Raw genomic sequence first — 17,225 nt, 5'->3', positions numbered from 1 at the left:
AATGTTTAGAAAAAAATAGCTACAAATGCCCACATTCTTTCATATAATAGTAGGAATCTATGTAGTGTATTTTTTTCTGTGTTATTTTCATAATACGAGTAACTATTGAGAAAATGCTTTGCTTTTAGGCTGTTCAGCATAGAACTATTTATTGAAATAAACACACTTGAGAAATCAGGTGCCTAACATTAATTTACTGTGTCCTCTTATGCGATTTCTGAATAACTGGTATTTTTAACATGATCTTTGCAAATCTTCAAGAAACATTTTTTACTCTTCATTTGCTGTCCGAATTTTGAGTTATTTTTTTTCTATTGGAGTTCTATAATTTATTTGCTGTTGAAGTAAAAGTAACTATTAACGTGCCCTCTCATTTTTTGTTTTAGAAACCTTTGACAACATTTATGTTAAAAGAAAAGATTTCATAGGAGAAGCTGGAGAGAATAAAGGTGATTTTATTTCATGAAAGTAGTGAAATTTCTGATTCACATACTGATAAGAATATAGCTGGGAAGTTAAAGGTTTTAGTCAGCTTTATGTTATTCACTTTAATTTTTCAGTTTAACTAAATGAAATTAATGACTTGGTTTGCATTCTTATTTCTGATCTTATAAATGACACTGAAATGTCAATATCAACAAATCCCTTAGGTCAGTCAAGTCATTTCATTGTCAGTGTGATGTATGACATTCTTACTGCTGCCTTTTGTTTTTGTGACTAACCACTGATGTACAATAGCTAACATGGGGATAGGGACATCTGTTATATGAGATAAGCAAAAGTTTATGGCATTATGTTGAATGCCATTTTCATACTTTAATTCAAAAGAGAGGTGAAGAGTATGGCAAATGAAGGTCCTTAATTCCAAAACTCCTTAAACACTATTGCTGGCATTTCTAGCTCTGCGTCTACTGAGGTATTGTTCACAGAGAATTCTCCTTGGGTGTCTTTTCCTTCATCTCTGAATTGTTAGCAGGGGAGGAAAATGCACTCTCGCTCAATTGCCAATGCTGGATAATTCTTTATCAGTTTCTTCTAATGCTTTGTTTTTCAGCAGTGGGAAGCATAACACTTTGCAACAAGATTCAGGGAAGTTTAACCTTTTGTTTACAGTTTTCTAATACTGTTCCAAAGGACAGATCTTAAGTTGAACAATCTCCTCCAACTTCATTCCTGCTCAAACCCATAATGCTAAAAAGCCCATTGAAAGCCTTCTTGGATTACAGTGCCATACTTCTTTCTACAGTCCACCAGAGCACCCACTTTTTTCTGGGCAGAATATGGAGCATTTCTCATTCATTCTGCATTACTATCAGAGAGAAGGTTGAGTCCATCTTTGTCACTGAAAACACATATGTAATATTCCACTAATAAAAAATATACAAAAACTATCAAAATGAAGAAAAATGTTCAGAGAATTATCAGAGAACTCTGAGATAACTGAAGTAATTAAGTAAACTAAAACATGATTATATTTTTGCTACAAAGTAGTGAATTATTCATACAAAATTCTTCATGTGATGTAAGTAAGTGGGTAAGTATATATTGTGACTAAATATCTGCTTCCAGACTCTAGGCTTATTACCTGCATTAAGACATACATGTGAACAGTAAGCAGTACCTTTTGTTTAAATACCATTACAGTAATCTAGTTGGTATGGCACTAGTAATTTGTTTTGCCAATAAAGTTATTTGTTGACCCAGTATCTGAAAATCCCTGGCTGCCTGCTCCAAAATGCCGTGGTGAGAGTGGGAAAGGGTGTAGACAGAGTCTGCCAGTTGAGATTTATGTCCTACTGCAAACATTAATTCTGGTGTAAAACATGGGAGGAGAGGAATGAATGGAAAATATGTTTTTCTGTTCAGAAGACATTCTCCGTCCTTGGAAGAGATTATTATAATATATATATATTATGTGTATTATAATATTTCTGTACATCTTTTCTCCTTTTTCTTTAACATTTTGTAGATTTTGAACAGTCATCATTTGACAAGGTCTTGAGCTCTGTTCCCAGTTCTACAGATGTCCCCCAAAGATTTATTTCTATAGAAATGGACAACACTAGTACTCCATCACTCTCCAGATCAAAAACAGTCACCACTGAGAAGTCATATAATTCTCAGAGAAGTGCTTCTGTACAACCAGATGTTACTGAAAGCACTGCTCATGCTGTTGGTAGCAGTAGTGGACACCTTACTGACACAGAAGGGGCTTCTCCAGAAAACACAGTGATTACAGCTTCTTCAAGGAGCCATGCTGTATCAACTGAGAAGAAAGCAAGGGCACGAGTTGAGGCCTACAGTCATTGGGAGACTAGCAAGAAGGCTTCTCTTAGCAGTTCAATGAATACAAGCAAAGGGCTTTCTTTGTCACACAAACTATTTAAAGGTGGAAATGCTCACAGAGTTCAGCACTTGTTAGTCAAGCATAGAATGAGTCCTTTACCTTTTGCTCTTGTTGAAGTGACTGTCCCACCAGAAATGCTTCCTGAAGATTCAGATGAAATAGTACTTTCTAAAGCAATAACCTGTGCTGATCTACCTTGTTTTCCTGGAGTACCTTGTGAGCCAAGTCAGGATGATAGAGTCAAGTGTGGTCGTTGTCCTTATGGTTACTATGGAGATGGCTTCAATTGTAGAGGTACTGCAAATAACTGTACTAAATGCTTCACTGAGAATTTTTTTATATATAGGTTGCTCTGAAAGTAATGCCTCCTATTTATTTCCATGGAACAACAGACACAAAGAGCACAATAACACTATTTGACAGAGCAAATTCTCAGCTACAAAACACTATTTTTCAGTGTAGTCACCACCATTAGCTATGCATTTTTGCCCATGATGAACAAGAGTCTGCATGCCACGCTCATAAAAATCTGCAGTGGAGGTGACCCACTGTTTCACAGCTGCTTTGAGGGCTTTATTGCTAGGAAAATGTTGCCCATACAGTTGTCCTTCATTGGCCCAAATAGTTGGAAGTTAGAAGATGACAAATCTGGTCTATACAGTGGGTATGCTAAGTCAGTCCTGCCAAGAATGGTGATGTGTTCTACGGACTTCAAACTGGTATGGGGGCTACAGTTATCATGTTTCAAGAGAAAGATGGTTCTCTTCTCTCTCCTTAGTCTGGAATTTTGAGTCTTCAGCTTAGTCAGTATCATGATGTATAGTGACCAGAGTTGATGATTTGTTCGGGTTCCAGAAAATCCAGAAGGATCACCTCTCTCCTATCCCAGAAGACAGTAAACATCACTTTACCTACTGAGAGCTGCATCTTGAATTTTTTCTTCGATGGAGAATTCATGTGTTGCCACTCCATGAACTGCTGGTTTGACCCTGGCTTATAGTCATGACAACATATCGTATCATCGGTAATGATGCACTACATGAAACTGTCATCTTCAGTCTTGTATTGGTTCAGTAGGTCCTGACAAACTTGCATACAGTGGTCTTTCTGTTCTGTGTGAACATTTGTAGGACCTATCTTGCACAAACTTTGCAATACGTTGCCACCATCATTTCCAACACATAGAAGCCAATATTCAGCTTTATACACAGTTCCTTAGTTGCAATTTGCCTTCACGTGCATGAGCAGATTGAGACACTCTTCATTTTCTAGAGTGACAACTCTTCATGGACATCCAGAATGTGGCTTGTCTCATGTCTCTGTAATGCTACTGAAACTCACCACTCACTGCTTCACTGTGTTCACATGCACCGTTTAGTCTCCATAAGCATTCAGCAAACAATGAATGTCAATGGGCTCCATTTTTTTCCCTTCATGGAGGAATTCAGTGACACACCTTTGTTTAATATGTCAGACACCATTTTGTAACGCTACCCCTCTGCTGCCGTCTGTCACATGGCAGCAAATTTAAGGGAATATTATTAGGAAGGTTCAGCCTTACTGTCACACCACCAAGATCTCTCTCTGACATTGTGGGCCAACATAATATAATAGGAGGCATTACTTTGAGAACAGTTCCTGTGTTTTTATAACATGAGAGTACATTGTCAATGTGTGATTGGTAAAATTCACATAGTACTGATTTTCCTTATTTCCTTATTAATGTTTACCTTACAAGCTTTTAGTTGGGTGGATGCACTTAAATACATTTTTTCTCTGATGTATCTCAGGCTTCCCTCTTATGATCAGGGACCTGATTGATTCTTTGTGGTATGTTCATTGTGCTAAGTAGGACATATTAGGCTGAAATGCCACTGTTTGTTTCTTTATTCCTTTCACAGTTTTCTTAATTGCCTTTCAGCAATATGTAGACAAACATGTGGCAAAAATATGGAGTGTGTGGAACCCAATATTTGCAAATGCAAGCCTGGTTATGCTGGTTATAACTGTCAGACAGGTGGGTATGGCATTTTGATTTAGCCCATGATAGCTCAGATAAATGAGTTAATGATTAAGATCACTGTTGATTTTACACAGCTCTATGCAGACCTGATTGTAAAAACCATGGAAAATGCATTAAGCCTAATGTCTGTGAATGTCTACCAGGTTACAGCGGCTCCACTTGTGAAGAAGGTAAACAATATTTTGTACTTCTGAATTCATAAATATCTGAAGATTGCTGTCAGTAACTCTCATAACCATTCATTCTGACAGGAACGTAAGTTCATTTGATTTTTACTTTAACAGAGATTCCTACGTTTAGTAAGTTATGACAGCAGAATATCATACTTAGATTTAACTTATTGCATCATCAGTACATTGCATGCTGATCTAAAATTAATGAAAAAATTTGTTTGATTGGTTGGTTTTTATTTATTTTTTTATCACTTACATCTGAGGAAGCAGTGCTTTTTCCACTGGGCATTTGTTCAGAGTTGCCCTTCTCCACTTCACCCTTTCAGAACCTTTTAAGAAAAAAAAAGGTCAACAAATTGCAGTTCACTTTCATGGGTCTGCATACGCCTTTCCAACAGATCCTTGGCTAGAGTCCAGTCCCTCTAACCTAGGTACCTTTGCTTAGGTATTGCCATCCCTAAATTCCTCAGTTCCTTTGAGGAAGAGGGTAAGAATACAAAAGAATGTCTCAAACAACCGCCTGAATTCTCTATAATTCCATTTCCGAATAATTTAATGTAAATACATTCTTCTCTCTATTGACTGTATAGAGAATAGAAGTTGTCTCCAAGTGGTGACCCAATTTACTTATGATTTTTTTTTCTGTAAGTACAGCTGTTAACTGTGTCCTCTTAGGAAGAGTTCCCAATGGCACATCATGGTGGCACCCAGCTCTCTGCGACAGTGATGTTCTCAAGTGAAAGAGAGATCTGGATTCTAGACATATCACCCCACAACAGTTTCCCAATTCTTAATAAGAGCACTTAGCAGTTCTGCTGAAGTGAGTGATGTTCCCAAGGACAGGCAGCAGGAAAGGAAGTCTGGTCTAGCCCAGTGATTAGGGCTGCCAGCTCCAAAGACCCTGCTGCCATGACCCCTTCTGTGGATAGGTTTAGACTACTTGTGTGCTGACCCAAAATGACTGACTGTTTTAACTGTAATGCCAGCCACATCTAATTTGTAGGCTTCCCCAGTCTTTTCAGGTGGATTTATGGTGAGTGCTTCCTTACACCTGTATAATAAAGATACAGATGAGAGATAAGCACAGGTTTTCCTGCGGTATTTCTGATAATGTGAAATTATGTAAAGACAGGGGCCAGGATAACTTTCACAGCAAATAGAGTTCACCTGTAACTCTGTATGCCTCTAAGCTGAACATTCCTGAAAAGCTGGAAGACTGCAGTCCTGTCTGGAAATTGTCTCACATTTCCATTTTCGGGGAGGAGGCCACCAATGTTGGAACTCTGTGTGCTCTTTTGAAATTCAGTTCTTGTTCTTGTAAAAAAGCATAAGACATTACTTCATGTTATTTCCAGTTATTTTCCCCGCTGTCAATTACTAACCTTGTCCTTTTGCTAAAGCATAACCAATGCACACATCTTTTTCAATGTGCTTTCTTGAACAACTTAATTCTATTTTCACAGCACACTGTAAACCACCCTGTAAAAATGGAGGCACATGCTTGGCCAGAAATCTCTGTACCTGCCCCTATGGTTTTGTAGGACCAAGATGTGATACAAGTAAGTAAAAAATCATAAGCAAAAAATACAGAAAATTCTTCCTGTTTTTTGGGAACAAAGCAAGTTATAATTTAAATATCTGATGTACTCCTCTTCCACTAGTGAAATTGTGTGTAATTTCCAGTATTGATATCTAGGAAAGAGCTGAAATATGGATGAAGGATAAACTGTAACATATTTTTTTTCCCCCTCTTTGATTGATGGATGGTAGTGATTTGCAACAGGCACTGTGAAAATGGTGGTGAATGTCTCACACCAGACATCTGCCAGTGTAGATCTGGATGGTATGGACCAACATGCAGTACAGGTAACAGGACAGACTCCACTGCAAACTCCTGGGAGGCCTCTCATAATCTGAAATTTGTAACTATATGACTCAGTGTACAATTAATAAATATACCAATGTTAAAGTATAACAGAGAGCTTTGGCTATGATGTTATTACACCAAAGCAAAAAACAGAAATGATAGGTAAACTCACCTATAACCTGGGCTTGCATAGGAAATTCCAGTGGAGTGAATCTCCAGAAGAGATCCTTCCCTACTGGTGGTCAGCTCTTAAATGGATCTAGGAGAGGTGGAGCCAGGCTCCACCCTTCCAACAGCACAGGAGAATTGCCTTCACCTGTGCTCCCATGGCTGATTCACTGATTGCCTCAGGTGATCAATCAGAGGTTCAGGCCATGATTCAGCAGTTTCCATACGCTCAGACAGCAGCATTAGATGGCTGCTTAATGCTGGGGTGCCCCCACACCCTTTCTTGTCCTTGCATGCTAGTTCTGACATCAAGTAGCAGTTCTATAGTATACATCTCAAATTTCTGGGTAGAGATTTTAAGTGAACAGTATAATCTGAACTCATGCAAGGCACTTAATCACAGTCCTTGCAACAGAATTTTATGGATTTTATTTTGTTGTCATGGTTCTCACTTTTCTTCATCATGTTTGTGCAGCGATTTGTGACCCTGTATGTCTCAATGGTGGCTCCTGTACTAAGCCAGGTGTATGCCTCTGTCCACATGGATTTTATGGAACCCAGTGTCAGAATGGTAATCTTTTTTTTTTTTTCTTTCTCCTATTTCTTGTCATTATAAGGTAATCAGTAAGAAAGCATTGTTACGCTTCAGAGAAGTAGTGTACAACTTAAACATATATCTGTAAAGCTTTTGTGGCTGATTCAGTCAATGTTCAAGAAGAGATACTAAAAATTGTCTGTCTTGCACTCAACTCTTGAGCAGTGTTCAGCCACTTGACCAGCTGCACTGTATATTATATAGTCTGGTCACTTGTATACACATACACATACACTTGCCAACCTTGACACGTTCTTATCTTACTCCGTATTTGCTACTGATGTAATAAATCTACTAATATGACTTTTAATAGACAGGTTGGTAGTTTATATCAATGTTTGGCACTATCAGGATTTTAGTATTGCGCTAATTTCCTGGAAGTTTGTTGCAAAAGCAAACAAAAAGCAAACAACAGCCATTCTCCTTTATATCTTTTAGCCGTCTGCAGGCCGCCTTGCAAGAATGGTGGCCACTGTATGAGAAACAACATTTGTACTTGTCCTGATGGTTACACAGGCAGAAGATGTGAAAAAAGTAAGCTAGTGTTAAATCCTTCCAGAATATGAAAGTAACTAATAAATTGCTCTATAAACCATTAAAAAGTATTTAACAGCAAATGTTTCTTAATTTAAGGTGTCTGTGAGCCAAGGTGCATGAATGGAGGAAGGTGTGTAGGGCCCAATGTTTGCTCTTGTCCTTCAGGGTGGAGTGGAAAAAAATGTAACACACGTAAGTATCATGCAGTTAACAGGAGAACCATGCCCTAAAAGTGATGTATGGCTAAAGGACAGCTCTGTCAACAGATAACATGAAGTTATTGCCAAAGAACTCTTAAATATACACACAGTGACAAATAGTGATCTGTAACTTGGCAGCAAAATGTAGAATGGGGAACTGATACCATATAGCTCAGGCTAAATCATGAGACCAAAATATCCTTTTAATTCTTGAATGACATATACTTCTGTTTCTTTCTCCACTCTTGTCTAAACAAGATGCATCTGTATTTTTGAATACAAACAGCTGCAAAGAACTGGGTCAATGAGCAGAAAGAATTTCAGTTTGTACTATAGAACATAAAAAAAAAAAAGATATCACAGAAAAAGATGTACAGTGAAACATCGGAAAGCTGTGAAAAACAGTGGGAAATGTTTGGAATAGAAAATGCAATAGGCATAAATCCTCTAGGAAAGATAAAAATAGGACTGTGATGGAAGCACAGCTGTGGATTGTGTTGTATCTTGATGAAGTTATAGATGGCATGTAAATAAAATGTGGCAGCTTGGATAAAGGCACAGTTTGTATGAAAATCAGCATGAGCATGGATGGTAGAAATACAGTAGATAAAACGTGAGTGTCTTTCATATCACCACACCTGAGGCTCAGATACTGATACAGACAATGAGGTCTCTGATGGCATGGATGAAAAACAATTCTCCCTGTGTTATTTTCTACAATTATTGGAAAGGCATATTGAAACAAACAAACAAAAACTCCCATATTGACAAGGGTTAGATATTTTCGGACTCTATGGAAAACCAATGAGAAATAATAGTGTTTTAGAGAATGATTTAATAAACTGAGAATGTGCAGAAAAATGGTTCATAGAAAATAAGTTAAGATCAAATATTCATGAATTGATTCTCTGTGAGTTAAGCTGCATGACAGACAGAAAGATCTTTCCCTGAGGTTTGGATTTTGGAAAAGTAAACTTGGAAAAAAATCAACAAAACGGTGTAGTGGCATTGACTTAATATTTCGGGCTTTCATAGCTGACTGTGTTGTATCAGAACATCCCAATGCATACACTGACTGCAGACCTTTTTGTTTCTGGTTCTGTCTAATATTCTGTTGATCTTAGAGTTTTAGTGAAGATGATGTGACTCTTTTGTGTAGAAAGCAGTCAATAATTAGTGAGCATCCTCAAATGTAAATAAAAAATAATCACTTGAGATATAACTGAACCTTGAGATGATTATTTTTGTGCAGCAGTCTGTCTTCAGGAATGTAAGAATGGTGGAGAGTGCATTGGACCAAGTACGTGTCATTGTCCTCCTCAGTGGGAAGGAGTCCAGTGCCAAACACGTAAGAATGATGTGACCTACACTGTAAACTTTTTATTTCTGCACAGTTTAGAATGCTTCAGAAATGTGCAATACCTGCAAGTCCTGTCCCTTTGGCTTATTTTAACACAAATCTGTCTTAAAGGCAGGACAGAGTACAGATTCCTGTGCCCATTCTGAAGCTCTCTAGAAGAAAAAGATAGTCTGAGACCATGCATGCAAAAGGATTGATGATATACTGCTGCAATAGACCTGAGAGACCATTGCTATGTACTGCTCTTAAACCTTACTCATGTCCCTCTCTCTATCTCATTTATTCCATCAGCACGTTCCCATATTATATCTGCATCTTTGTATATGGAGATGGAGTAGGCAAGAGTATTGTTGGTTCCATATGACTGTGAAGCCTCCTTCACTGAGTTGTTAGATAACTAAAGTCACATATCCCTGTCTCTTGATCTAGCTGTGTGCAATCAGAAGTGCTTGTTTGGAGGCAAGTGTGTGTCACCTAATGTGTGCTCCTGCCGTCCTGGTTATACTGGAGTTCTATGTGGGAAGAAAGTTCAGGTAACTGCAGTGTCAAGATACCATTACAGATGTGGCAATTTGGAAGCCATTATTTAGTCCACCTGTCCAGAAAAGCAGCACCAAATACACCAGGAGTGTTTTGTCTTATTTCTTCATTTCAGTCTCCAGTGACAGAAAGGTCCTAAAAGTCCTGACTTATTCTATTATTTTAGTCATTCCAGTACTTTTGACAATTTTTCCCAACACCAGAAGTAAATTTCCTTTGTTTCTTATTAAGTTGTTTCTGTTCCTAGTGTAGCCATTTTGGGAATGACTTCAACCATAACTCTTTTCTAAAGCGTAGCCCCATTTTGGGAAGGAGTATTCCACTGTTGATTTTCTCAGCTGGTGTCAGGTTAAGCCCTAATATTTTTTTATCTACCTACCTGCCTACACTGTCACTCAGTGTATCCCCATTTCATGCAAACATTTATTGTCCCCAAGTGTAACTTCAGGCATAGATTTTTTTTTTTTTTTTTTTGCATGGTAGTGAATAATAACCATTTCTCTGCTTTGTCATATTCCTTTGCTTGGGCACTGACTATTTTTCACTGAAGTTATTCAATTAAGTGTTATTACAACTGTTTTGGGACTTCTGAAGTAGAAAGCATTCCACATTTGTCTGCATCATCTATGATTTTCCTTTTAATTCCAGCAGATTTTAATAATTTTATGATGTAGAATTCAGTTGGAGGAGCTGGAACATACCCAATTTTTGCACTACTTACTGGTACTATTCCTCTGCATTCATCTTTAATTACATGCCACTGCTCACTCTTGCACTGTTCTCTTTTAAGAACCATTCAGCTCTTCAATCTCCTGCAGCAACCAAAACAATGTAATCTATATTTCCTATTTTTTTTCTTTTTAGTACTTTGCCACAGAGTCTTTTAATGTAAAATCTATACTGTGACTTCTAGCTATGCAGGTATTTTTTAGTGAAAAACAGTTTAAAAACAGGGAAAACAGCAACAGATTTTTACTTTCATCCAACTGTTGATTTCTCCCAGCTTATATCTTTTTTTTTTTCTTTATCATGTACAATATACAGTGCCATTAACATCTCTGTTTAGATGTCAGATAATTTGCTAACGGAGTAAACGTGTAAGAAATCAGAACAGTAAATGACTGCTCCTACGTGCCTTGAAAATATAAAGCTATACATCATGATCACTGTAAAGATAAAGCTGTGGCATGGATTTCCAAAAGGCATCATAACAAATGAAATAATTTAGACTTAAGTATTCACATAAATACATCCTTCAAAGCATCAGCATTTTTTTTTTTACTCCATAAAATACATCGCTGATCAGTCGGACAGTGCTATACCTCTCACTGACAAAATGGGCATGTTTTCTTTCTCAAATAAATGAACGAGCTTTATGCACAACTGGAACTTTACACTGTGTTTCTCCGTATCAGGAAAACAGAAATTCATTAAAATTGTTTCTTAAAGAAGTCCATCTAATATATTTACTTATTTTCCCTTCCAAGGTACAAAGACATCGTGATTGAAGAAAGGAAATATATCAATTAAATGCTGCATGGATCTGTGACACTTGAAAATAGCAAGAAATTTGAAGGCATTCACAGATCTAATTTAAATGAGGAGAATATTCCGAATATTTTTAAAAAATTCATGTTAGTTGTGATTTTTGAAGAGCTTCAATACAACAAACTTGTAGTCATTGTAACAAATTCTCAGCTACCTCAGAGCCTCTGAATCTTCACCAGATTGAGAGATTTCACACGTCGTGCAAACTCAGAATTCCGCAGACTGTTAATGTAGTCAACTATACTACGCGTGAGCAAGACTGTAATATCTGCTGAGCACTACTACGAAAGTAGACAGCACATAATCATTTGAGAATTGTACATTCTGTTTTTAAACATTGTTCATATATGTATTATTTGGAAGCATACAGAGGGAAGAGCACAGTTTTTTTGTTTTTTTTTTTTAACTTGTATTTTCATTTGTGCAGTAGCGAGGAAGGAGGGGTAGCCTAAAACAAGACTTCAGTAGTAGTGTAGGCAGGGCCATATGGCTCATTAACAGTCAACCAGCAGCAGACTACTTCTAGTTTATCTGTGGCAGGCCTTTGTATCCAGTAGCCAGATTCTGATTCTTCTTCATTATCTACACTCACATGTGTGCATGTGATTGCAGAATGACTGCTGTGTCTGTAAGACTCCTTTATGCTCCTATTTTGAGACAGCATTTGGAAAGGTAAGAAAATAATGTTTCTTAGAGAAATGTGACAGTGTTTGACCCAGAGAGATCTTGTGCTGAACCTTAAAATAAGAGCTGGTAACAGTGGGAGTTTGCTGCACATCATGACATCTGTTTACATCTTCTCAGAAAGTATTTGCAAGCAATCCATACGGGTACTTTTTTCATTACCTATTGCTCCAACCAATTGTTATCACCAACCACCAGCAAGACAGTTTTGGAACAAATGAAACTCCAATTTATTCTACGCTTCCTTCCTCCTTCTGCCTCTCCTTCAGCAAATGAGTTCTGGTAGTAGACACAAAACTCCCTTTAAGCTAAGCATGTGAATTTACCATTTGGGGCTGTGCATTGTTTTTCTTACAAAAAAAAAACAAAACAACAACAGCTCATTATTCTTAATCTCATGAACCATATCCCATTTATATGCACTAACTCTGAATAGAAAGAAAATAATCCTGTTCCTCTTGCTATTTTCTGCCACTATGGGACCCCAACTGCCACTCATGGTTGTAAGAGCTCTTGTGAGCTTACATTTCTCCTCACCTTTCCATAGCCCTCTTAGTCCATTCTGCAAAGTAAATTGGCATTTTCAGAGCTCAGCACCATTTCAGAATGATAATTTCTAAGTGTGGGGTGTGTATTTCAAAATTTTTTTCAGACTTCCACTTGCATTTTAAGTTTCAGTGGCTCCATTGCTTTTATTTTTAATCCAGCGTCCAGGTGGCTGATAGCCAGATGTGCTGGGAACTGTTCTATTATTTAAAACTTGCTTCACTTGAACTGTTTCCTTTCTCACAGCTCACAAAGATCTGTATGAACAAAACCTGACTAGCTATTGGAACTGATGCCTCAGGCTGAAGCCTTGAATACACAATATTTTCTAAACATGGGCATTCTGATATTGCATAAGCTCATTTTGTAACAGCCCCCAGTCCATGCATCACTTAGATACAGAGGTGGTGCTCTCAAGGATGAAGTGCCAGGAACAGCGTTTTGGTTAATGACTTTGTGTAGCCTTCTGTTCACAAAACTGAACCAATACGAATGCCCTTCTAGGATTTCAGGCTGAATAAAGGGTTCTAATTAATAACTTCTAGTATTTCCCACTGATTTTCATTGTTGCTAAAGGCAGGAATAACTTCTTTTATGTCTTCCAAATGCAAGCTGAGTGAAGAAAAGCACATCCAGACTTTTGCTACAATAGTAAAAAGCTTGGTGCCAATCTATGCTATGTTCCTTTAAGCACACAAAGCAGGAAAATTACTACTACAGGCATAAGGACATATATTTCAAAATTTCCCTGTTATTATGTGAAACTTCTGTTACTACTGTCCATCATACATGTAATAGTATTTACTGAATGTAACTAGAAAGCATATTGCAATAATGCAGTAACGCTGCTCAGTTTTACAGAGTTTGTCAGCAGAAGTTGCAGAGTTTATACACACTGGTTAAAAAAAAAAAAAAAAAGTTCTAAAATGGCATAGCACAGTCATAGAGTAGGCCAAAAAGAGTTTGGGGGCTTGGAATGGGGGATGACAGGGTCTGCTGCAGGGTAACTACTGCCAAGCTGAAATCTCTTACGTTGATTCTCAGCACATTGGAAAGGCTGCATTAATAGGAAAAGGTTTTCATGTAAGTAAATCATTGTTATAGTGTACATACAAAGTCTTTCCATCAGTATGAACAGAGTCAGAAGTCAGTTGCCAGAGAAAATGTGGAGCAGCAAAAGGTAAAACTGAATCAATACAGCGTACAGGAGTATCGTTCACTGAATTTTGTTGCATGATTTCTTTATATACTGAAGGTAACTATGTACGTCTGCTGACTCTACCAAAATTGCTCTGCAGGCAGGAGAAGTTCCTTTCCTAGTGCACATTAAACATTGCCCACGATCTTTAAAATGCTATTTAATGAGTATTTTTGAAGGAAGTAGCTGCAAGGACTTACCTTCCTACATCTACATCCATATTACACAAGATTTCAAAATTAAAAAAATAAAATGAAATGGGCCACATTTGAAAGTTTCACTCTTTTTACAGGCATTAATATTATCATAGCCGAGGACAGAAAGTGAGTTTGCATTTCCATCTAACAAAACCTTGAAGAATAATCAATGCAAATGATAGCATATGAATATAAAAGCTTTACCTTCTTGTCAAATAGGATATCTGTTCGATTACTTGCCCAAATGAGAAAATCCTATGTTTAAATTCTCAGTTAAGCATTAACACCAGGATACACATAAAGAATCATATAGGTTAGAAGAGGTTCTCAATGACTGAAGAGATTTATGCTGTTTCTCTTCTAAGAAGGCAGCACGTGGAATAGTTGTGTTAATTTATTCAACTTCTCATCACAGCTCAGTTTAGAGAAAAAATATTTGATTAAAGTGAACCAAGTAACTCCATTCTTGGTACAGCCACTGATTGTGGAATAAAAAATCTAGATGGTATATTATACATTACATAAGAAACACTTCTCACCCTTCCATGTGTACCTTTAAAATGACAGAATAATAGAAATACAACCAATGCAACTTCCTTACAATTTTCTCAGTCATTTTAATGAGAACCAAAACATCCGTACAAGGTGGTATGCTTAGCTCTACTAAAAAAATAGCTTGTTCTGTATGCAAAATTACCTTTTCACTGGAAGATACACCTAGCCCCCAAAACAGCATGCTGTAACTGACAAGCATGTTCAGCCTTCTATTGAGTGGGAGGGAATGGAGAAACAAACAAAAGAGAATAAACATTGACAGCTCTTTAAGTAGATACATGTGCAACTCTGGAAACAATCATTTGGATCTCATTTATAATACATCATCATTATGCTCGACTTTGAAACAATGAGGACATTTACTAAAAACATTGTGCAGATTTAAATGGATTTTCTTAAAAACAGAAGAAAAAAAACAGAGCAAACTCTTCAGCCAGTAGATGGTGCTGCATCCAAGCTGCTTCTAAAATATCCCATCACATCTGGTGTATTTATCAAATTACTGCTTTATTCATTTTAATTATTTCTAAAAAGATAACTAATTAAATTAGCAGTTGTTCTCTCCTGCTCAGACACACCACCTACAGGTCTGCTTCATGGCCTGTGTTATATGCCTATAATACACCTCTTAGGTTCTAATTGCCATTGTCACGTTTGGCTCTACTACTGAAAGTCAGGCTTTCCGAGAACAATGCTGAGATATTGTGCCTCTTTGCATTTACATATTTCTGCTCATTTTCTCTGAAATCTTGGGGCTGATGCCATTTATTTCTTTCATTCACTGCCCTGCAAATAGCATTTCATTTAAGGTATTCAGCTTCACTTCTGAATTTCTAAATTTTTGCTTGATTATCATAGTGAGCTGTGATACAGACACAGAATTTCACTGTCATAAAACCTCTTCAAGAAGTATTGATGAAGTCATCTCATTCCATCTGTGAAAACCACATTTTTTTTTTTACCAGCATGTCTGAAATATCCAGTGTATCATAGTAAAAGCAGCACCAAAAAATACATTTATCTTGTTCTGTCCCACGTTTGTGGCAGCAAAACATCCATAAGACAGGCTTCAGTGATCTGCAGTCCTCTCAGAAGGCTGCAAAACCCAAATAAGGCCAAAATGACCAGGAAGGAAGCCTCAGCATCCTCTGTGCAGGTGATGTGCAGCGAGAAGGGCTCTTCCTCACTGCAAGCCCATAGTTCCCCATTATGTTGCTCCTGCAGACACCATCTTGAACATGAATCATCAATGCCTACATCACTAGAAGGAAGATAAAGATTTCCCTATCTTACTCAGATAAGGAAAAGAAATAAATTGGAAGCAGAGAAGAGATCAGATACTACAGTTGTAAGAGTGGTCAAGATAAGGACTCTTTTAGAGTATTAGCATGGATTAAGCTTTTAGAAGGTAACAGTGGAACTATCTTAATGTGTACTTTTTTTCTTTTTAAATAAAGCTTAACTGATGAAGATCAAATCTGACTGTGGTGAGGGGCAGGAAGTATACACAAATCAATAATCAGGATTTTGATAAGATGCCTTGCAGTTTGCATCTTTCTGAAACATCAGCAAGGAATAATGGTATGCACCAATACAGGCTGGGGGATGAGCTGCTGGAGAGGAGCTCTGCAGAGAGGGACCTGGGTGTCCTGGTGGACGACAGGTTGGCCATGAGCCAGCACTGTGCCCTCGTGGCCAAAAAGGCCAATGGCATTCTGGGGTGCATTAAGAAGAGCGTGTCCAGCAGGTCCAGGGAGGTGATCCTCCCCCTCTACTCTGCCCTGGTAAGGCCTCATCTGGAGTACTGTGTCCAGTTCTGGGCTCCCCAGTACAAAAAAGACAAGGATCTCTTGGAAAGAGTCCAGCGGAGGGCCACAAAGATGGTGAAGGGCCTGGAGCATCTTCCCTATGAAGAAAGGCTAAGTGAACTGGGTCTGTTTAGCCTTGAGAAAAGATGACTGAGAGGGGACCTGATCCAGGTTTATAAATATCTGAGGTGTGGCGGCCATAGCAGTGAGGCCAGTCTCTTTTCAGTGGTATGTGGAGACAGGACGAGGGGAAACGGACATAAGCTGCAGCATAGGAAGTTTCGCACGAATGTGCGTAAGAACTTCTTTATGGTGAGGGTGACGGAGCACTGGAACAGGCTGCCCAAGGAGGTTGTGGAGTCTCCTTCTCTGGAGATATTCAAGTCTCGCCTGGACGCCTACCTGTGCGACCTGGTGTAGGGAACCTGCTTTGGCAGGGGGGTTGGTCTCGATGATCTCTAGAGGTCCCTTCCAACCCCTACAATTCTGTGAAACTTCATGCTTATCTTTTCAACTGTGTCATCTTAACAAACCTAAGTTATACTTGCACTAACAACCCCTTCTTATAATCTGAATTAAGGAGGTTTTGTTTCATGTGCTTTCTGAAAAAGCACATTGCTAATAAAACACAACAATTCCAGTCTGAAAAATAAATAATCAAATAGAAGAGCACACATCCGATCTGAAGTATTTTATTTGAAGAGTAAGTTTTACTTCAAGGTCAGCTCTATCAACCAAGACATAACAGCTCTGCTTACGAAGAAAAGTGGGAACAGCAGAAAAACATATACTACACATACAGTAGAGTGCATCATACACTACACACAGTTGGATATTCTTAACAGCTTTATTACTATCAGCAATACTTGTCCTTCATAG

At 38.0% G+C, this 17,225-nt stretch overlaps 1 protein-coding gene across 1 annotated transcript in view; it reads left to right on the top strand.

Moving 5' to 3' along the window:
• VWDE (von Willebrand factor D and EGF domains) overlaps positions 1 to 11,318 on the top strand; it is a 38,628-nt gene extending 27,310 nt beyond the window's left edge. Inside the window, 12 exon segments of the mRNA XM_085226964.1 lie at positions 387 to 449; positions 1,970 to 2,641; positions 4,269 to 4,364; positions 4,445 to 4,540; positions 6,007 to 6,102; positions 6,314 to 6,409; positions 7,054 to 7,149; positions 7,612 to 7,707; positions 7,807 to 7,902; positions 9,163 to 9,258; positions 9,700 to 9,803; positions 11,298 to 11,318. Of these exon segments, the coding sequence (XP_085083090.1) occupies positions 387 to 449; positions 1,970 to 2,641; positions 4,269 to 4,364; positions 4,445 to 4,540; positions 6,007 to 6,102; positions 6,314 to 6,409; positions 7,054 to 7,149; positions 7,612 to 7,707; positions 7,807 to 7,902; positions 9,163 to 9,258; positions 9,700 to 9,803; positions 11,298 to 11,318 (1,628 nt within the window).
• The last annotated feature ends 5,907 nt before the right edge of the window (positions 11,319 to 17,225 follow it).

Source organism: Meleagris gallopavo, chromosome 6, assembly GCF_905368555.1.
Source record: "Meleagris gallopavo chromosome 6, MGAL_WU_HG_1.1, whole genome shotgun sequence".
Lineage (NCBI taxonomy): Eukaryota > Metazoa > Chordata > Aves > Galliformes > Phasianidae > Meleagris > Meleagris gallopavo.
This window is presented reverse-complemented; position numbering and strand designations above follow the sequence as displayed.